General features: G+C 55.6%; 1 protein-coding gene across 8 annotated transcripts in view; it reads left to right on the top strand.

Moving 5' to 3' along the window:
* The window catches only part of FBXO31 (F-box protein 31), a 55285-nt gene extending 33824 nt beyond the window's left edge, over nucleotides 1-21461 (top strand). For 6 of the 8 annotated variants that reach the window (XM_017860311.1, XM_017860320.1, XM_017860275.1 and 3 more), the window contains 7 exons: nucleotides 602-678; nucleotides 3800-3967; nucleotides 4602-4676; nucleotides 11890-11999; nucleotides 12746-12899; nucleotides 13669-14069; nucleotides 16986-19178. In XM_017860311.1, the coding sequence (XP_017715800.1) occupies nucleotides 602-678; nucleotides 3800-3967; nucleotides 4602-4676; nucleotides 11890-11999; nucleotides 12746-12899; nucleotides 13669-14069; nucleotides 16986-17208 (1208 nt within the window). In that variant the 3' untranslated portion in view covers nucleotides 17209-19178. Of the gene's footprint in view, nucleotides 1-601; nucleotides 679-3799; nucleotides 3968-4601; nucleotides 4677-11889; nucleotides 12000-12745; nucleotides 12900-13668; nucleotides 14070-16985 lie in introns of all 8 variants that reach the window. The other 2 variants (XM_017860303.1, XM_017860280.1) reach the window with 2 other exon arrangements.
* The last annotated feature ends 60 nt before the right edge of the window (nucleotides 21462-21521 follow it).

The raw sequence follows: 21521 nt of genomic DNA on the forward strand, positions 1-21521 counted from the left end.
TTCTGTTTGCACTTCCTCAGTCTTATTCCTAGAAGGGAGAGTTCCCAGCCTTGCTTGATTTCCTCCCACTGATGGGAGGCTCATCACTTTATGGGAGGCTCATTTGACTTAGGCCTTCTGAAGGTAGTTTCATTCTGATAGATTTTTTTTTGTTTTTCTGAGACTGAGTCTCACTCTGTCACCCAGGCTGGAGTGTAGTGGTACAGTCTCAGCCCACTGCAAGCTCTGCCTCCCAGGTTCACGTGATTCTCCTGCCTCAGCCTCCCAAGTAGCTGGGACTACAGGCGCCGCCACCTCGCCCGGCTAATTTTTTGTATTTTTAGTAGAGATGGGGTTTCACCATGTTAGCCAGGATGGTCTCGATCTCCTGACCTCGTGATCTGCCTGCCTCAGCCTCCCAAAGTGCTGGGATTACAGGCGTGAGCCAGTGCGCCCGGCCTTATTCTGATAGATCTTTAGAGGCTTGGTGTGCATGTGTTTGGAGGGCTCTTTTGCAAGCCTTTGGGAGTCCTCTTGGTTCCTTCCTCCCACTCGGGGTTCCTGGGCTCCCTGTGGCGCGATGGGTCTAACACAGAGACTTGCTCTTTCTTTCCCCCTGTAGTGCTTCACCGATACAGACACATTTTGGGATTGTGGCAGCCAGATATCGGGCCATACGGAGGACTGCTGAACGTGGTGGTAAGTCCCGGAGCCTCGCGACGGGGTCTGTGCATGGGCAGGAGTGGTGCCTCACGTGGAGGAATTTGAGGGCCCCTTCTACCTGGGGACAAGCTGCCCAGAGGTGCGTTCGAGGTAATTACCAAAAACTTCTTGCTCCGTCCCTTTTCAGGAGCCAATTTTATTTCCCAAATGGGCAAAGGTTCACTTAGAGCAACACTTTGGCCTCGTGGCCTGTCCTCGGACTCTCGGGTCGGGGGGGGTGGCTTGCGAGGGCCTTTGCTTCTTGGATGCCAAGGCCCAGCGCGCACATGTTGGCAGGGTCTGGAGCTCGCCCTCAGCCAGGTCCGTCCTTTCTTGGTCTTTGCCCCACGTGTTCCAGCCATGTTGCACTCTGACATCTGTTTCCTTGGGTTCTGCCGTGGACCCCTTCTGACTACCATGGTCTGGAAAGTGCTAGCACGTTGCAGGCGGAAGTCCAGGCTGGGGGCGGTCGCCTCCATTTCCCTTCTCCCGGCAGCCTGCTGTTGGGGTCTGAGGACCCATGAGGACATTTCTTTCCTGTTTGTTGGGTCTGCCATTGCAGTCCCTGTCTGGTCCCGGGTACTCAATCATGGCCAGAGATGGAAGTCTGGCTTTCTTTTTTATTAAATTCTCGTTTTCTGGTGAAGTTTTCCTTCTCTTTGTTAATCTTTTTGGGTATAGTAGTGAAAATTTCTTTCAAGTCTAGCCCCCGCCTTTTCTCCTGATCTCCAGGCATGCTGGCTACCCCCCACCCCTCACCATGCACCTGGGCACTTGTTTGGGTGCCGTGGCCTGGTCTCCCCAGGAGTCCTTGGCCCAGGCCTGTAGGCAGAGCTGAGTCAGAGCACCTGTTCTGTGTGGGCCCAGGGTGTGCATCTCAGGCTTGGGGAGGTGTCTCGTTCTCGTTCCGGGTCACTCTCCTTCCCAGGACACAGCCCTCTGTAGGGCCCAGCCGGAGGCCCTCCGTGCACTCCTTCCCCAGGCCCCGATTCTGCCTTTTCTCCTCCTGGCTTTGTGAGTCATGCTTTGCTTGGCCCCTTTGCCTCTCAGCAGTCACTCTACTTCCCTTCTCCACCTCCCACCCCTCACTCAGGATTGCACAGGTGCCTTGTGCAGCTGCCTGTGTGCAGCGTGGGGCTGTTCTCTGGTTGCCATCTTTGGCGTTTGGCTGCAGTAGTCCTGGCTGCTTTGTGGCCCTGATCTCCGTGTGCGCCTCTCCAGCCTGCGGGTGCCAGGCATGGGCCTTCCTCCCCAGCCAGTGGTCAGTGGCCTCAGGAAGCGGGGAGAAGGCCCTGCCCCTTGCCCCTCAGCCTGTCCCTTCTCTTCAGGGCCTTGGGTCCTTGTCTCTGGGCTGCCTTCATTGCTCTCTGCTGTGTTCAGTCTTTTTTCTTTTTCTTGTTTTCTTCCTCCTGGAATTAGGAGCCAGTGTTCAGTCTTCATGGCTGGTCTCAGCAGGAGGGCAGGTTTGATGGGAGCTCTGGGGCCGGGGCCAGGAGCAGATGTCTGCTTGTAGTTTTAGTTTCTGTGCTTCTCGGTCACCTGCCAATGTATGTTGAAAAGTAGTTGCTCATTCAACACAGTGAAGTCGTCCGACTTTTCTTGGTATTCGCAGGTGTCCCTGTGGAGTGAGGAGGTGGTGCTCTGCCGGGTCTGCATGGCTTCCGGTCCACCCTCCCACCCTCTTCCCCTCTCTCCCTCCCACCCTGCATCCCGCCCCCTGCGCCCTCCTGCTGGAGCCTCTTGAACGGAAAGCCCCGCCCTGACTTTGTTGAGCTCTGGGCAGGCGCCTGGCCCCTGAGGTATCACTATTGCCATCGCTCTTACTGTGTTGAAAACCCGGCACTGGCGTTGTGGTTGTGCCCGGCTCCCTTTTGTGCACTCGAGACCAGGGGCTGAGCCCAGCGAGGGCAGGACGGGTGTGTCTGTCTCCCTGTGGCCTCCAAGTAGGTTCTTCCGGGCCTGGCATGCATGGCCCTCGGGCAGATGCTCCTCTGCGGCTCTGGGCTTTGCCCCCAGGTGGGGTTTGGGGCAGGGACACACAAGCTTCTCAGCTGTCATCTGGTAGGAGCAGCGGCCGTGGAGAAACCTGCTCCGCGTTTGTGTCGGGCGCCGCGTGGTCCAGTCTTGCTTTTAGGATGTTTCCTCCGAGAGACCAGCCCGGCAGCTCACAGCGTGGGTAGATTGCCTTCCTTTCTTTTAGTGGAGGAAGGGTGGTAATTGTTTTTCTCACTGGCAGTGAGTAATAGAGTAAAAAAAAAAAAACCCAAAAGCAGTGGATAATTGGGGAAAGTGGAGTCCGTGAGAGAACGGCACCAGCTCACGCTTGGCCCAGGCTCATTTGCCCCAGAAATGATGGAATTCTTTCCTCAGTTGCTGGAGCTAGAAGTCTCATGGGTCCTGGCTGTCCCAGAAGAGGGTGATGCTAGGCTGTCCTTCCTTATAAGCATGTGGTCGCTGTACCCAGAGCATGCTGGGGCACACCCACCTCTGCATTTGCCCAGACACATGGGGACACATGGGCAGTGCACTCCTCGGCTCTTCCCGCTTCTGAGCTCCCCCCCGAGGTCCTGGTGTCTCTCTCCTCCCCTGCACTTTGGTTTTGAAGCGAATCCCAGGCCCGTGGCATTTCAGCTGTCCCTCCCTCCGTGCAGCGCTCTAAGAAAGGGGGTGTTTCCTGCGTTTCCGTGTCGCTGCCACACCTGACAAAAGTGGCAATTGTTCCTTCTGTTGCCTGTTGCCCAGGCCATGGCACGCTTCCCGGACCGTCTCAAAGCCGCCTTTGAGCGGCAGTTTGTTCAGCTCAGGACGTGAACGAGGCCCTTGCACTGCCGTTGTTCACTCTTTCCGGTTGGGAAATGCACCCCCGTTCGGTCAGCACCTCACCTGGTCTCACTCTCTGGATTATTCTGCCTCCTCCTGGTGTCAACCCCCATCATAGAGCTGGAAGATAGTGCTGGGCACTGGCTTGGATTCGAGGCACCACGAGGGTGGCGTGCGCGTCCCATATGCTGGCCTGGCAGGGGCTTCTCTGTGCGATTGCAGTGCGGGGAGCCATGCGGGGCCGCTCTCACTCTGGCCTGGGAGCCGCTCGCGGACCTTTGCCCATCTCCTCCTGTAGGTGGATGGTTTGTTCATCATCGGATGGATGTACCTGCCTCCCCATGACCCCCACGTCGATGACCCCATGAGATTCAAGCCTCTGTTCAGGATCCATCTGATGGAGAGGAAGGCTGCCACAGTGGAGTGCATGTACGGCCACAAAGGGCCCCACCATGGCCACATCCAGGTGTGTGCGGGGCTGGGTCCTCACTGTCCCAGGGCTGTCCTGTGTGGGCTCCAGCCAGGCCTGCTGTGCTGTTCTCAGCTGCAGACCTGGGCTGTAGCAGGTCAGCGGGTGGGAGGGAGCTCCGCCCTGCCCTGCTTTCTTGTTCATGCCTCTGTGGCGCGGTGGACTCCGCAGCGGTCACTTGCTATACCCCTCTGTTGATTCTGCCCTCAGTTAGAGCCGCTGGTTCTTTGCAATTTCAGTTCCTCTGTTTCTTTTCTTCCTGTTTGCAAGAATATCAGTGTGGAATCAAGTGTGCTCTCTGTTCTCTGATCTGGTCTGGCGGTGGCCCCCGTGTGAGCACAGCATGTCATCTGCCACACCCTGTGTGTGAGACGCAGCCCTTTTGCTGCTCTGTGTCACTGGGAAATGCAAACGCCCTCTCTGAGATGTGCCACCGCCGCCTGCTCTGGGGGAGTGTTGCTCAGGGAGACTCAGCTCCCTCTGCTGGCACCGCGTTGGTTGCATCTTGGGTGCCTGCAGGGGGTTTGGTGGGTGTAGTGCGGGAGGGGTCGTGGCCACCTGCCTGGCGTGGGGGATGCTGTGACGACTCTGCTCCTCACTCTCCTCTTTCCTCGCATTGCGAATACTGAAGATTGTGAAGAAGGATGAGTTCTCCACCAAGTGTAACCAGACGGACCACCACAGGATGTCCGGCGGGAGGCAGGAGGTGAGCCCACAGCCGGCCCTGTGTTCACGTGGCGTGGACCTTTCCCACGCGGGAGGGAAGTCAGCCGCATGCGACCTGCATGGTGGCCGTTTCCCATGGTTCAGCCAGTATTGTTGGTGTAGACCGCGCATCCAGCACACTCGAGGAACAGCATTGTGCGGGCGGGCAGGTTGCCAGTCCCCTCCCAGCACAGAACGAAGGAACTGCACAGGCCGTTTCTTTAGTTAGCTCTGCTTTGCCCCTTTGGCGGGTACATCCACTTGCTGGGGGGTGGCTGGGAGGCTGCTTCTAGGACATGAGCTGCAGGGAGACCCGAGGGCTGCACCCAGAGCACCTGTGTTTCCCACCCTCCAGCAGACTGTGTGGAGGCTTCCGGATCATGCCAGTGCAGGGGGGAAGCCTGTGTGTATTTTAATATTGCCCTCGAGTTTTAGCTTTCAAGGATCTAAGTCTTACTGCCATCTGAAAAAATACTCTTAAGAAGGAAGGTACGGTCGCTCACACCTGTATTCCCAGCTCTTTGGGAGGCTGAGGCAGGAGGATTACTTGAAGTCAGGAGTTCAAAACCAGCCAGGGCAACATAGTGAGACCCTGTCTCTACAAAACCCAAAAATATTTGCCAGGTATAGTGGCCTGCCAGCTACTTAGGAAGCTGGGGTGGGAGGATTGTCTAAGACCAGGAGGTGGAGGCTGCAGTGAGCTATGATCGCGCCACTGTACTCCCACGTGGGTGTCTCAAAAGAAAAAACAAAAAATTAGCCGGGCACACTACCAGGCCTGGCTAAATTTTTTGTATTTTTAGTAGAGACGGGGTTGTGCCACGTTGCCCAGGCTGGTCGCAAACTCCTGGGCTTAAGCCATCTTCCCACCTTGGCCTCCCAAAGTGCTGGGATTGCAGGTGTGAGCCACCGTGCCCGGCCAGGGTGTGCGTTTCTTAGCTTGTTTGAGTTTTCTGGCGGTTTCCCCATAGTCACAGGACTGCAGAGAGGGTTAAGATGAACCAAATGTCCTGTTTCTTAGAATCCTTTGCAGGTGAGTGAGGTTCCTGTTTTCTCAAATAGATGGCATGTGAAGATGATCAATAATGGAAAGGTTTTCTTCATTTATTACGCTGTCATTTTAGATTTGATTTTATATACAGAAACCTACAACGTATGTGTGATCGCTGTGGTTCACTTTTTTTTTCTTTTTTGAAATGGAGTCTCGCTCTGTTGCCCAGGCTGGAGTGCAGTGGGGCGATGTTGGCAATTCTACCGCTTCAGCCTCCCGAGTAGCTGAGATTACAGGCACCTGCCACCGTGCCCGGCTACTTTTTGTTTTTAGTAGAGATGGGGTTTCACCATGTTGGTCAGGCTGGTCTCGAACTCCTGACCTCAGGCGATCCGCCCACCTCGGCCTCCCAAAGTGCTGGGATTACAGGTGTGAGTCACCGTGCCAGGCCTTATGGTTCACATTTAATTGAAAAATGTCAACAGATTTTCTTTTTTTTTTTTTTGAGACGGAGTCTCGCTCTGTCGCCCAGGCTGGAGTGCAGTGGCCGGATCTCAGCTCACTGCAAGCTCCGCCTCCCAGGTTTACGCCATTGTCTCGCCTCAGCCTCCCAAGTAGCTGGGACTACAGGTGCCCGCCATCTCGCCCGGCTAATTTTTTTGTATTTTTTTAGTAGAGACGGGGTTTCACCGTGTTAGCCAGGATGGTCTCAATCTCCTGACCTCGTGATCCGCCCGTCTTGGCCTCCCAAAGTGCTGGGATGACAGGCTTGAGCCACCGCGCGTGGCCCAGATTTTTCAAGAATAGAAACTCCTCAGCTGTTGAGCCCTTAAAAAAGAAAGCTNTATATTTAAGTCTTTAATCCATTTTGACTTGACTTTTATTTTTTATTTTTTATTTTTATTTTTTATTTTTTTTTTTGAGACGGAGTCTCGCTCTGTCGCCCAGGCTGGAGTGCAGTGGCCGGATCTCAGCTCACTGCAAGCTCCGCCTCCCAGGTTTACGCCATTGTCTCGCCTCAGCCTCCCAAGTAGCTGGGACTACAGGTGCCCGCCATCTCGCCCGGCTAATTTTTTTGTATTTTTTTAGTAGAGACGGGGTTTCACCGTGTTAGCCAGGATGGTCTCAATCTCCTGACCTCGTGATCCGCCCGTCTTGGCCTCCCAAAGTGCTGGGATGACAGGCTTGAGCCACCGCGCGTGGCCCAGATTTTTCAAGAATAGAAACTCCTCAGCTGTTGAGCCCTTAAAAAAGAAAGCTGTATTATATTTCTGGTACTATATACTTTGGGATTAGGAAAAGTTTCTGTAAGCCAGCTTCTGTGTGGGCTCTTCACTGATTTTGAACTGGAGTAGTATTTTTCCGGATTGTAAATATAACAACAGATGCTCCTTGTGGAAACGAGAGGAACCCCCGGGAGTGAAGGTGAGAGGGAAGGTCTTGCTGGAATCTTGTTGGGGGTGTGAATTCATGTTTCCCTTATTCTGAGTGAGGCCAGCCTAGTGTCTTGGGGTCAGGAGCTCTCTGTGGGCGCTTTCTCAGGAGCTTTCTGCTCAGAGCCCGTGCCTCTCTTTCTGTTTGGTGTTGGCGGGTTTCAAGTGGGTTTGTAGGAGCTTGTTAACTATTTGGAAACTGAAGCCTTTCCAGATAGGAGTTGCCAGGTTTTTTTCTTGTTCATTTTTTTTTGTCTTTGGATTTGTCTTATGGTGTGTTTTCATCCATGGAACTTTTTGTCTTTAATGTTAATTTTCAGAGACGGGGGTGTCTCACTTTGTTGCCCAGGCTGGTCCCAAACTCCTGGGCACAAGTGATCTTCCCGCCTTGGCCTCCCAAAGTTCTGGGGCTACAGGCATGAGCCACTGTGCCCGGCTGTATTTTTAATTTTTACATAAGCAGATGTATCCATTTTTTTTTAAAAGACTCTTAGTTGAGTGCCATCCTGAGATTTCTCCCTGACCCAGATATGTTTACAAATGAGCTCATGCTTTTATTTTTCTCTTGTGTCTGTGTCTGGTTCTGTTGGATTTATTCTGATGTGAAATGTAAGGCTCAGCCCCAGCCTTGGTTCTGTGCAGACCTGCTCTGTTATCCCCACACTGGATGTGGAATAACCACACTTTCTCCATCAGTTTGTAGTGCTGCTTTTGTCCTGGGTTACCCTGTATATTTGGTTCATTTCTGGGCTTGATATTGTGATCCATATGTCTGTCTGCATGTCAGTACCACACTATTCTAATTCTTGTAGTTTTTGTTTGTTTTGAGACGTAGTCTCGCCCTGTCCAGTGCAGTGGTGCGATCTTGGCTCACTGCAACCTCCACCTCCTGGGTTCAAGTGATTCTCCTGCCTCAGCCTCCCTCCCAAGTAGCTGGGATTACAGATGCCCGCCACCATGCCTGGCTAATTTTTATATTTTTAGCAGAGACAGGGTTTTGCCATGTTGGCCAGGTTGGTCTTGAACTCCTGACCTCAGGTGATCTGCCCGCCTTGGCCTCCCAAAGTGCTGGGATAACAGGTGTGAGTCATCGCGCCTGGCCGAATTTTTGTAGTTTTATCACTATATTTTATTTTATTTTTGACTTAGAGACAGGGTCTCACTGTGTTGCCCAGGCTAGGCTCAAGTGATCCTCCTACCTCAGCCTCCCAAAGTGTTGGGATTACAGCTGTGAGCCACTGCACTGGCCTGTCACTAATTTTAATTGTCTGTATTTCTCTTCTATTTTGGAACGTTCCCGACTCATTTTGTTCATTTGCTGTATGAACTCTAGAAGCAGCTATTTCCCAGAAACATCCCCTTGCTGTCTCTTGTGATTGGAATCGCAGCACGCTTACGGTCAGTGTGTGGAGCGCTGCCGTTTGTGTGATGTCCACGCCCCATCCAGCACACTCCCTTGGCTCGGCCCGCTCCTGAGCTCCCCCTCCCGGAGCTGACAGAGTGATGGTGCCACTGTCCCAGGTAGGGCAGAGGCTGGGGCTGGCGACGGTGCTGCCCCGCCCATGCTAGAGTGACAGCGGCGTCTCCTCTCCTGAAGGGGCTGCACTGGCTGCGCCCTCCTGTGGTTCTTGTCACCTGGTCCCACAGTCCCTTTGTCCATCTTGAGGCCTGCAGTGTCCTTGCTGCTTTTCTCTCAGGACGTGTAGGGGGGTTCAGAGGGTGGCTCTCTGTGGATTCATGCCTCAGCTGGGAGCGCCTCTCCACTTTCTAGCTCAGTCTTTTTAGGCCAGAGAGCAGGTAGGTTACCGGGAGAGCTGCGTTCCAGGAAGAGGACGTCCCAGGAGGTCCGGACACGGTGACACATCCTGATAATTTTCACAACTGAGGTAAAAGATTGGGAGTAGGAATTCGGTACTGCCCTGTGCTCTGCTGGCTGCTAGCTTCTGATCAGCACTGTTAGTCCATTTTCACACTGCCGATAAAGACATACCCGAGACTGGGTAATCTGTAAGGGAAAGAGGTTGAATGGACTCACAGTTCCATGTGGCTGAGGAGGCCTCACAATCATGGTGGATGGCGAAAGGCACATCTTACGTGGTGGCAAGCAAAAGAAGAGAGAACTTGCACAGGGGAACTCCCCTTTGTAAAACCATCGCCTCTCGTGAGACTTACTCACTATCATGAGAACAGCGTGGAAAAGACCCCGCCCCCACGATTCGGTTGCCTCCCACGGGGCCCCTCCCATGAAGAGCTACCGTTCAAGATGAGATTTGGGTGGGGACAGAGCCAAACCGTATCAAGCACGTTCCAAGGGAGTGGAGTCCCGTCTGTAGGGAGGTTGGAGGGGCTGGGCCATGGACAGGGGAGGCTGCGAGGGCAGTGTAGTCTCTTTGGCATCCCTGCACCTCTGTGTGGGTCACCGCTGCCCTGGGAGGTTGTTCCTTGTGCCCAGGCTGCCTCACTGGCATGATCTGATGATGTTCCCAGGGTTGTGGGTTCCCTCAGCCCTGGGTCCTTGTGAGAAATGGGACCCTTGGGCCCACCCAGACCTGGCCTTTTCTGTATGGGTGCCAGGCCAAGCCACCATGTCCCTTCCCACCCCTCTGTGTTTCAGGCCCCTCCCTTCAGACTGAGGCTTTTGTAAATCTCAGGCCTGAGAAAGGAGCAGAGAGAAGGGAGGATGGGCCATGCTCCTGTCTCAGGCAGCCAGCAGGCATCCTTGTCACCCCCAGCCCCAGGGCTGCCGTGAGGGTCGTGAGGACAATGTGTTTAGTGAGCAGGCCCTGGGTCAACGTGAACTGGATTGTTGTCGTGCATGTCCTGGGCTCCCTGTTTTTTTTTCCTGTGGTTTGTATGTATTGCTCTGATAAGTAATTTCATAATAAACATGCTTGGGACGGCCTTGTTCTGGGTAACAGGGTCTGGCTGGTAGTCCCGTTGCTTGGACCTCTTTATGCAAACTGAGGTCATGGCTGCAGGTGCACACTCGTCTTCCTGATGGTGTCGAGTTGAGGTCTCATTACTCACAGTGGTAACATTGAAATCTTTCTTCATTACATTCAGTTACTTTTGATTCTGTTATTTAAAGAGCCTTTCCTCAAGTTCAGCCACTCAAGTTTTAATTTTGATGAGGTCCAATTTGTGAAACTTTTTGTTTTTTTATGGTTATTTTCTGAGTCCTAAAAAACGTCCTAAAAATTGAGTCCTAAAAAACTCAGTTTGCAAAGATAGGCTCCATTTTTTTTTTTTTTTTTAATAGAAATGTGGTAGCGTCACATCAGGTTCTGCATTTGTGTGGAGGCCTGTGCCCCATCTTGAATGATCTTGTGTGTGGTATAAGGCATGATCGTCGTTCATTCTTGTCCATATGAAAACCCAACTGACGGAGCACCTTGCTGAGAACCTTCCTTTCCTCAGGGGCAGGCACGGGCACCTCCGCTGCAGTCAGGCAGCTAGGTCTGTGGCGGGTTTCTGGGCTGCTGGCTCTGTTGGTGCCTGTGTGAGGCCTGAGGCTTGCACGCCATCTCGTGACGGGAGCTTATACTGGGCAAGTCCTGAGAGCGGCCTGGTCCTCCTGCTTAGCTCTTCGCCTTCCTGATTGCCTGTCTGTCCCGGTTCTTTGCTTTTCCATAGGAATTTCAGACTTGGCAAGTCCAGTCTGTGTAGTGCCTGGTGGACTCGTGGTTGGCATGAGGTTGGATCTGTAGATCAATCTGGAGAGAACTGCTCTTGGAATGGGGCCTAGATGGCTCCCAGGCCACACACATGGCATCTCTATGTACCCAGGCATTTTTACTTCCTTTCAGCAGTGTTTTGTGATTTTCAGAATAGATCTTAAACGTATTTTGTAACATTTATTCCCAAGTCTTATGTTTTTTGAGGATTTTGAACATAGAGTTTTTTAAATTTCATTTTTATATTTTGTGCTGCTAGGACACAAAAATCCAGGTGGCTTCTGTGTTGGCCGTGTGGTCCTGCCAGGTGCTCAGTGCAGCCCCTACAGTGATTTCTGTTTCTTGTCAGAGTTTGGAGCAGTGATGTGTGAAAGCGATTAACTGTAGTGTTTCCTCTTTTTTGTGAGTGGCTTATGCGTCCCTTTCAGAGTTAAGTCTAGATAATGACTGGAAACACTGTATTGAGCTAGGAACTTGGAAGTTTGGATGAATTCCATAAATTGTGTAGAATCAAACCATTACGCACCATGTGATGGCAGAATGCAGGGCGGTCTGCTGGGGCTGCAGAGTTTTTGGGAGCTCCCTTAGCAAACCTGCGTTTCCTTTGAAAAAGGAAAATCTGAGTCACTGGCCGAGGGCTCAGTGCGTCATCCTTGGCTGACTTGCATGGCTCAGGGTTGCTGGTGAGGGTCCCAGAACACTCGGGCTCCTAGGAGCCAGAGACGCAGGCTGAGGGGCTCTGCGGTGCAGAGCCAGAGTCTGTAGATGCTGCTCCTGCCCCACTGGTGGGCACGGAAGGGAGGCCCACTCTGAGCTGTGGTCCTGGCTGTGGCCCCCACCTCACCTGGGCTCCCCATAGCCCCTGCTGCCTCCACCCAGCAGACCAAGGGCCCGGGACCTTCACTTTCTGTTGGCAGGCACCTCTGACATGGGGTCAAACCCGGCAGCTCCCCTTTCTCTTCCCAGCACCGAGTCCATCCTGCCCCACCAGGAGGGCCCTGCGGGTGCCTGTGCGCTGACAAAGAAGGACACACTGTGTGCTCTCAGTGGCACAGCTGGCAGCCTCTTCACAGCCTCCTGTCATACTGATATTCATGATCTGTGTTCTTTTGGAAGGAGTTTCGGACGTGGCTGAGGGAGGAATGGGGGCGCACGCTGGAGGACATCTTCCACGAGCACATGCAGGAGCTCATCCTGATGAAGTTCATCTACACCAGTCAGTACGAGTGAGTGCGGCTCCTGCTCGGTGCTGGGGCGGCCGTCTTCTGGGGCATGCTGGGGGCGCAGGCCTTCCCGGTGGGTGCTGGGGCATAGTCCTCTGTTCCAGTGGGTGCTGGGATGTAGCCCTCCAGCTGGGTGCTGGGGTTCAGCCCTCTCTCCTGCTGGGGGTTGGGAGTGCAGCCCCTCTCTGGGTGCTAGGAGCATAGTTCTCTCTTTCTGTGGGTGCTAGGGCACAGTCCTCCCTCTCCCAGTGGGTGCTCAGAACACAGCCCCTCTCTGTGGGTGCTGGGAGTGCAGGCCTTATAGCTGCTGTGGCACAGCCCCAGCCCCCGTCCTTCACCCGAGTATCTTGTTTTGTCTGATTTCTTGTCACCCCCACCAGCACTGGTGCTCTAGCGGTCAGCCCCACTCAGCCCAGTGCGGGGGTCCCCTCCATGGTGACTTGAGCTCCTTTCCTCCGGGTAGTGGAGCAAACTGGCACTTCCTTTCCTCTCCTGCCTAAAGCTCTGCCCTGGCGCCAGTGCTCCCCTTAACCCCAGAAGTCTTGTTGGAAGCGGGTGTGCAGGAGGGTGGGGGGGGCGAGGGCTCCCCCAGGTGCACTGCTGCCCACAGGCCTGGTGGACACTTGGCCCTGGCTGAGCTGAGCTGCCCGCCCTACCCTGCCCTGCAAAGCTTGGCCCTGGCGCCTTGGGCGTTAGCAGTCCTGCCTGCCCCGCAAGGTCTCCTGTACTGACCCTCCCGCTCCCCACAGCAACTGCCTGACCTACCGCCGCATCTACCTGCCGCCCAGCCGCCCTGACGACCTCATCAAGCCTGGCCTCTTCAAAGGCACCTATGGCAGCCACGGCCTAGAGATCGTGATGCTCAGCTTCCACGGCCGGCGCGCCAGGGGCACCAAGATCACGGTGAGTGGCGGCTCCCCTGGTCGACGGGGCTCTGGGAGCACCCGGCCCAGCTGGGCTGTGGAGGCAGGGAACCTGGGCGGACACAGATCCCGGCACCCTTGCTCCTCAGAGTGAGCTTGCACCCGCAGCCCTGGGAGCTCGGGAAAGCAGATTCTCGGGCCCCAGCCAGCCCCACTGCACCGGAATGGCATTTCCACGAGACCCTCAGGGAGTCTGTGTGCTTCCAAGGTGGACTTCCCACACCACCGCTCAGCCTTGGCCAGCCTGGCAGCCCTGGGGGGTTTAGGAAGTGCGGACAGCAGACCCCACACAGGCTCAAATTTAACTGGGGACAGCCCAGGAAAGGGGCCCCTCTGGCAGCTGCATGGAGACCCTTGTGCTCGCAGACAGCTCCCACCGTCGGGGCTTCAGCAGCTCCTCTCCTTGGAGTGGCCCGAGGGTGGGCTTGGCTCCAGGGCTGTGCCTTTCAGGTGGACAGATCTGGGCTGCCCCCTTGGGCTGCTGCCTGGCTCTGGGATGTTCTTTGAACTTCTCTGGGCGCAGTTGAGCAGATGTGAGCCAGCCACCATCCTTAGGGGCACTCATAGGTGTCGCTGGCTCCTGCCACTTTCTAAGGGATTCTGAGACTTCTTCCTCCGTCAGGGATGCTGCTAAGTCAGTGGGAAGGCTGATGCCAGCTCGCTCAACCAGAGGTGGGTCTGGGCTGGAGTCCGCACAGCGGTGCTGCTGCTGCTGGCCCGAGCCCTGCTGACCACCACCTGCTCCACAGGGCGACCCCAACATCCCTGCCGGGCAGCAGACGGTGGAGATCGACCTGAGGCACCGGATCCAGCTGCCCGACCTCGAGAACCAGCGCAACTTCAACGAGCTCTCCCGCCTTGTCCTGGAGGTGCGCGAGCGGGTGCGCCAGGAGCAGCAGGAAGGCGGGCACGAGGCGGGCGAGGGTCGCAGCCGGCAGGGACCCCGGGAGTCCCAGCCAAGCCCCGCCCAGCCCAGGGCAGAGGCACCCAGCAGGGGCCCAGACGGGACACCTGGTGAGGACAGTGGCGAGCCCGGGGATGCCTCGGCCGCAGCCGAGCAGCCTGCCCAGTGTGGGCAGGGGCAGCCATTCGTGCTGCCCGTGGGCGTGAGCTCCAGGAATGAGGACTACCCCCGAACCTGCAGGATGTGGTAAGGATGCGGCGGGCGCTGGGGCCCGAGGGTGGGAGCATGTGCTTCAGCGAGGGTGCCAGCCCCACACGCAGCACGGGCGGAGAGGGCCCGTGACCTCACCGAGGGCGGCAGCCAGTGCTTTGGGACAGGAGTGGGGCCTCTGACCCCTTGGGCCACGTCCCCCAGCACCTGAGCAGGCGGCCGCACAGCTGGGTCCTGTCCTGGAGGCTCCTGTCCTTCCACCCCTTCTGGGGTAGCTCAGAGCTACAGGGGCACAAGGCCTCCAGATGCCTCACGTCCCTGCAGCAGTGCCGCTCCCCTAGTGGCTTCTAAAGCTACGTGTTTCCAGTCAATCAAGTGAAAGATCAGGTAAACTGTCCAGCAGCTTTGAAAGCAGGAAATGAACAAGACCCCTTCCCCACCCACCCCGTGGAAAGCTCATCTGGGTTGCCTGAGTGTCCACCCACCCTGTGGAAAGCCTGCCTGGTTTGGTGTCCTCCTGGTCAGCGTCTTGCCTGTCACCTTCGGCCATCTCCCAGTGCGTGGTTCACATGTGGGTCCTGCTTTCCCGCCCCTTCCCTCCTCCATGCCTGCCTGCCTCTGCTGTGCCGGGCCAGTGCCTGGGTGGCCAGTGGAGTGGACACCAGCTGAAACTGCATGGGAGGGGCTGGCATTGCCGCTGCCCCTGCAGGGCTTGGGCGGCTGACATGGGATGAGGCCTGCGCAGCTCCCAGCTGGTGTCTTGCTGACTTTTTAAATACAGTTTTGTCTGGGCCACCGCCTTCAGTGCCCCAGGCCCCTTGCCGTTCAGGCTGCTCCTCATAGATGAACAAGGCCCTTGCCCCGTGTCCTTACCCTTTAGAGCTGTTTAAATTCAAATGAACTGAAATTGAATAAAATGAAAAATCCAAGCCCTCAGCCGACCAGGCCATGTTTCAAGTGCTTCATGGCCACACGTGGCTGGACAGGGCGGCTCTAGAACATTCCATCACCACAGAGGGTTCTGCTGGTCAGTGGCCTTGGGGCCCATTTTGAGGGTCCACCTGTCAGTTTCCTGGCATCAAAGTCATTCTGCCATTGTCAAGTTATGAGTCATTTTCCTTTTACCTCCAAGCCATGCCGTCATGTGTCTGCATTTCCCGCTAAACTTGCCGTCGTGGAGGGAAGGGTGCAACCGGCCCAGCTCCTGGAGGGGTTTGGATGTCTGGGTGGGGCTTTCTTCATGTTCCCATGTATGATAATGGTGACTGGGGTTTAGAGAGAGAGGCATGCAAATAGTGTTGGAGTGTTGTTTTAGCTGATGTAAATATTTGAATAGCTAAAAAAGGAAAAAGCTCTGTTACCCTTCAAAAATCTCAAAACCCCCCATACTTCACAACCAGCTCAGACCCAGTTTGCGAGTCGCAGCACGTGCTGTGGCCACTGACCAGGAAGCCCTGTCCAGCCCCTTTCCCCAGCTAACCTGCAGGACAGTCCCTGCTGTGCTGAATATGGGGGCTCCTGGGCCCTTCCCTGTCTAGTTACGGGTCTGCAGGGCCTGGCCACGGCACCTATACAGGGAGTGCCTGTTGCTTTTGTTCTGACCACAGTGTGATGGCTGCACCTGCCTCTGGGCCCTGGAACCTCTTCCCGCACCTGAGAAGCCTCAGGCCCAGGTCCTGGTCCGTGGGCCTGTTCACCCCGGGGCCTTTAGAGCCTCAGTGGGTGACTCCAGGCCAGCCCCTTACTTCTTGTCATCTGTTGGAAGAATTTAGCTGCTTGCAAGACAGACATAAGTGTCTTCCTGTCTGATGTTGACCTCAAAGCCATAAGTGGGTATTTGCGAGTTCCTCCTTCGGAGTTAGTGTCAGCCGCAGGCTGTCTGTGTTAGAGCTCATTGTTTGTGTGGGGACATAACTCCCAGAAATGAAGATTTTTTTTTTCCACGTTGGGACTGCTTTATGAAACGTGTGTTTTGGATCAGAGCTCTTTGAACCTGCAGAGACCTCTTGTTTTCGTTCAGTGACTCGGCAGTGTGCAGTCAGTGGGTGAATCCCTCTCATGGGCACTGCGAGTCAGCGCCCATCCGCTGAGCAGCCCCGAGCTCTGGCCTCTGCGTCCATCATCAGGTGGGCTCGGCCTGTGCCCATAGCTACCCCTTCAGAGACAGGCTCAGCCCATGCCCCCAGCTGCCCCTGCAGAGACAGGCTGGCTCTGGGAGTCAGCGTCTGGCTGATGAATAGTGGATGTGGCTCTTGTGGCACAGAGGGAGGTCGCAGAATGGTGGATGTGGCTCTTGTGGCACAGAGGGAGGTCGCAGAATGGTGGATGTGGCTCTTGTGGCACAGAGGGAGGTCGCAGAATGGTGGATGTGGCTCTTGTGGCACAGAGGGAGGTCGCAGAATGGTGGATGTGGCTCTTGTGGCACAGGGAGGTCGCAGAATGGTGGATGTGGCTCTTGTGGCACAGAGGAGGTGGCAGAATGGTGGATGTGGCTCTTGTGGCACAGAGGAGGTGGCAGAATGGTGGATGTGGCTCTTGTGGCACAGAGGGAGGTGGCAGAATGGTGGATGTGGCTCTTGTGGCACAGAGGAGGTGGCAGAATGGTGGATGTGGCTCTTGTGGCACAGAGGGAGGTCGCAGAATGGTGGATGTGGCTCTTGTGGCACAGAGGGAGGTGGCAGAATGGTGGATGTGGCTCTTGTGGCACAGAGGGAGGTGGCAGAATGGTGGATGTGGCTCTTGTGGCACAGAGGAGGCCGCAGAATGGTGGATGTGGCTCTTGTGGCACAGAGGAGGTGGCAGAATGGTGGATGTGGCTCTTGTGGCACAGGGAGGTGGCAGAATGGTGGATGTGGCTCTTGTGGCACAGAGGAGGTGGCAGAATGGTGGATGTGGCGTGCACTTGACTCGGCCCCTCCCCTAGCTCACACTTTCCCTCTTGTTTCTGTTCAGTTTTTATGGCACAGGCCTCATCGCGGGCCACGGCTTCACCAGCCCTGAACGCACCCCCGGGGTCTTCATCCTCTTCGATGAGGACCGCTTCGGGTTCGTCTGGCTGGAGCTGAAATCCTTCAGCCTGTACAGCCGGGTCCAGGCCACCTTCCGGAACGCAGATGCGCCGTCCCCACAGGCCTTCGATGAGATGCTCAAGAACATTCAGTCCCTCACTTCCTGACCAGCCACGTCCTTGCGGCCACATCCCAGGGGCTCTGGGGCTCTGGACTCTGACCTGTGAATAGCAGCAGCATGCACTTTGGAAATCTGGCCTTTTGACCAGAACGCACACCTCGTCGGGGGTCCCAGCCCAGCCACCCCCCAGCACTTTATGTAGAGAGTGTGACATAGACCTGCATATCTGTCAGTGCCATGATGGAAGAAGCTGAGCATGTCTTACCAAAAAAAGAGAGAACGAGCCGGAATACAGCGGATCTAGGGGGACAGCCGCGGGACCGCGTGAGAATTGAAGCCGTGGGGTTGCCGCACCCTGGGCTGGCTGACGGTTTTCTCAGGAAACAGGACCCTCCTCTGGCGCTCTTTTCCCATGAGCGGATAGAATGATAGACTGGGTCGTGTGTGAGACGCATGTCTTGCACTCCACCCCTGTTGGGGGAAGCCGGCCAGCAGTGGCCTCTGGGAGGGAGTCAGGAAGAGGCAGACAGCTCAGGCAGCGCAGGTGTGATGGGCACAGTGTGCGGAGAGCAAGCTCGGGACGTTGACAGGATCTCAGGCTTGGGGCCGGGACTCTGGAGTGAATCCCCGTTTCTCTACCGGCTCGCTTGGAGTTTGGACAGACGCATTTCACCTCTGATCTCAGCTTCCCCACCTGTGGAGTGGGCTTAGTGATCTGAGTCACTAGGGAATGTCACTGTGAATGCACGGCCCAGCCCACTCACCTGCCCCAGCCCCTCTTCTCCAGCTTTGGAGCCAAGGCCATTGTTCCAGCCACTTGACTGTCCTTGACGGCCTGTTCCAGACAGGGCATTTGTTTTGTCCCTGCCTTCCTCCCTGCACACATATGGTGTCAAAACCAAGCTGTCAGCACTTCCTCCAGAATGCAAGACTCCAGACCCGCTTGTCTGAAGCAGTGTGTGGTTCACACAGGTGCCAGGAGTGCCCACAGGAGGTGACGAGGAAACCCCTTTGCAGGTGAGGGGACGGCTTTCTAGAAAAGCCACATCTGCATCTGGGGACACACTTTGGAAAGTGGGACCCTCCAGCTTGGAGACGCCGTGGACTGACGCCTCCAGGGCTGTATGCCCCGTGTCGTGTTAACCTGTGTGTGGGGCCCCGTCTGAGGTCTTGGCTGAGGTTGGCATCTCCTGAAGAACAGAGTACGGTGCCTGGAGCTGGCCCTTCCCCCAGCCCGCAGCCAGCTCTGTGCCTGAGTGGGCGTCCCCAGCGAGTCTTCCCTCTCTGCCGCTTGTCCTTGTGTCTGGGCTGCTCCAAGCCCTTGTGCTGCGCACCCTGGACACGTCCTGCTGGTGAGGGACCCTGGGAAGATGACAGTCTGTGTGCCTTTGTGTGGAGACCAACCTGAGGATGTCCTGGGAAACGTTTTCCTGGTGAATTTCTCCTTGACTGGCCTTTAAAAAAAAAAAAAAGAATTCCCATTGCCCAGCCTCAGTGCATTTGGCAAATTCTTTCTTCGCGTCCCCGAGTCAGAGAATTGGCAAAGGCCCCTAAATGGTAATCTGGCTGGCCTGGGAGAAAGACTCAGGAGAAAAGCCAGTGGAGGAGGTGCCTCTCCAGGTGGCAGCAGGGCCACCCACCTGTGAGCCACACAGACCCCCAGGAGCTCCTGCTGGCTCTCGTGTGTGGCCCCAGTTTCTAGCGGCTTTTGCAGCATTAGTCTACAAGCTTTGTCACTCCCTGCCCTCTGTGGTGGTCACTGTTTTTCTCTCGTGCCAAATGAGGTGGTCCCTGAGTGACAGTGACTGTGGCCTTGCAGCCTGGAGGACCCTTGGCATGTAGACTTGGCACCATTGGAGATTCACCATTGTTTAAATAAAATCAAGCAAATGCATTTTTACCAAGAGCCCGAGACTGGCTCTAAGGGACCCAGTCCATCAGAGGCGCACCCTCTGGGGCTTGAAGAGCACACTGCAGGAGACGAGTGCTTCTGATTAAAGGAATCTCAGATCTCAAGTACGCTTCCAGTGTTTGGGTATAGAAATGGCTTCCACCCATCATGTCTCAGCCATGGGCTGTTGGTCAGCTCATGTGGCTCCTGGTTCTGGTGTGTGTGTTGGGGGTTCTGTCCGTGGTGGTGACCTGTGGTGACGCCAGGCAGGGCCAGAGCTACACAGCCAGGAAAGGGAGGCCTTTTTGGCCGCACAGCCAGTCCCTCCAGTTGTGACTACAGGCCTTGTTTTTTCCACTCCAATGCGTTCTTACCCAGTTCTTGGCTCCGGTTCTGTAGGGACACGCACAGAATCTGCACGTCTCAAAACACAGCAGCTTCCCTTATGGGGGAAGGCACCCACCCTCTCAGGGGAAGCTGCAGGTGAGAACTCGGAAGGGCTGATATCATTGGAGGGCAGCTGAGAGCTGGATAAAACCGTTTCCAAGGAGGAGACTGAGTAACCCAGTTCAGGACAGCCAAGCGCATTGGGCTTGATTGGGGAAGGTGGCAGGTGGAGCTGGGAGGTTGGGGCTCTCCACCTTTTGCACCACGGATGCCTTTCCCTCGCTGTGCCACTCCTCTGGGGCAGGATCAAGTCTGCTCTTTGGAGTGGGGCTGCCTGCGGTGCAGCTCTGCACGCCTGGACGTGCTTTTTGTCACTTGTTCAGAAATGATGTGATTGAAGATTTCGAACAGGTCATTGGAGGCTTTTCTGGACCGGTACTGAATGTTTGTTTGCACGAGGAAGTTGCAAATGACTTCTGTAGGCTGAGATTCAAGGTGGGTGGTATTGGGGTCCCTCAGAGCACCTGGGCCCTGAGTTCAGCGTCCACTGCTGTGTGTGAGTGGCTTTGCAGGCCTGGTGGCGGGAGAACCTCAGGCTCCCTTATTCCTTGTTCCTGACCATGCCCTGGGCCCCTTCGGTCTGGCTGCGGCTCTGTGGTGTCCCTGCCCTGACACTGGGCACCTGCATCCCTAGCAAGCCCACCTGGCACACGAAGGGGGGGTGGCGGCTGTGGCCTTCCTCTAGCCACATGCCCTGCTGGTCGCTCCATTTCAGCTTTGTGCAGAACTGGGTTGGAGCTGGAGGTTTTTCTCTGGGCTCCTGCAGTTGTGCTACAGCCGCCTGCGAGGGCCCTCCAGCCACTGGGTCTGGCTTCCCTGACTCCTCAGGGCTTGTTCACCCCCAGGCTTTCTCGCCTGCACATGGTTAGGCCATTTTCAGTGCTCGTGGGAGTCACAGACAGCAGCAGAACCTCCTCAGCCCCTTGGTTACTTCAGAACGCCTGCCCACGTTCATCTTCCAAGCTTGTGTTGTCCTCATGGCTGTGGGGTCTCAGGTGTGAACAGGAGACACTGAGCTGTGGTCCACCGTCCAAGGCTCTGCAGAAAGCAGCTAGGCTCTTCTAGGATGTTTCTATTCTGGTTGGTACCTTCATGGTGTAACTTTTAAGAACACTTATGGGAATGTGCTCATAGAACCATCACCTGCCCTGAGAATAAAACTCCTTGAATCATGATCAAGTCCAGTGTTTACATGGCCCAGCCTGTCTTTACTCTGGGGAGAGACCAGGAACATCATTTGACTACGCATCCTCAGAATTATTTAGAGAAGAAAGCAGCAGATAATTTCCATTCAGCTGGTACTTTTTTGTTTTTTTGAGACAGGGTCTCGCTCTGTCACCTGGGCTGGAGTGCAGAGGCATGATCATCACTCACTGAGGCCTCGACCTCCTAGGCTCAAGCCATCTGCCCACATTAGCCTCCCAAATAGCTAGGACCACAGGTAACCACCACCACCACGCCTGGCTAACTTGTTTTTGTAGAGATGGGGATTTGCCATGTTGCTCAGGCTGGTCTTGAACTCTTGGGCTTAAGTAATCCACCCGCCTCTGCCTTCCAAAGTGCTGGGATTACAGGCTTGGCCTGCACTTTGAATGGGAATGAGACTGTGCAAACCGTGGAATGACCCGTGTCACCCACAGCTCAGTGGCCTGCATGCCAGCCCTCCGGGGCTGTGGCCGGGAGACGAGCCAGAGCACGAGGGGGTCGGAGCCGTGTGGGTTTTGGCCTGATTCTGCATTTGGTTGTTCCTGGAGGCTATGTAGCCTGCCTGCGTTAGGAAAGCACTGTGCCATCTGATCATGAGCCCCTCCGCGCCCCCGGTAAGGTGACCTTGCAGCAGGAGCTGTGCCCTGCCCGGGTAGGCACCCACTGGGTAGGACCGGAGCAAGCCTGGCAGCCGCCACCTGCACCCATGCACTTGTGTTTTTCCTCGCAGTTTTAAGTAAATCTGTTTTTGAAGGCTTGTTGTGTGTTTTGTGATTTGGTTCTTTGGGAACATGAGTCAGATGGAGGCAAGAGCC

Source organism: Rhinopithecus bieti, unplaced genomic scaffold (genome assembly GCF_001698545.2).
Source record: "Rhinopithecus bieti isolate Rb0 unplaced genomic scaffold, ASM169854v2 scaffold_1618, whole genome shotgun sequence".
In the NCBI taxonomy this organism is placed as follows: Eukaryota; Metazoa; Chordata; class Mammalia; order Primates; family Cercopithecidae; genus Rhinopithecus; species Rhinopithecus bieti.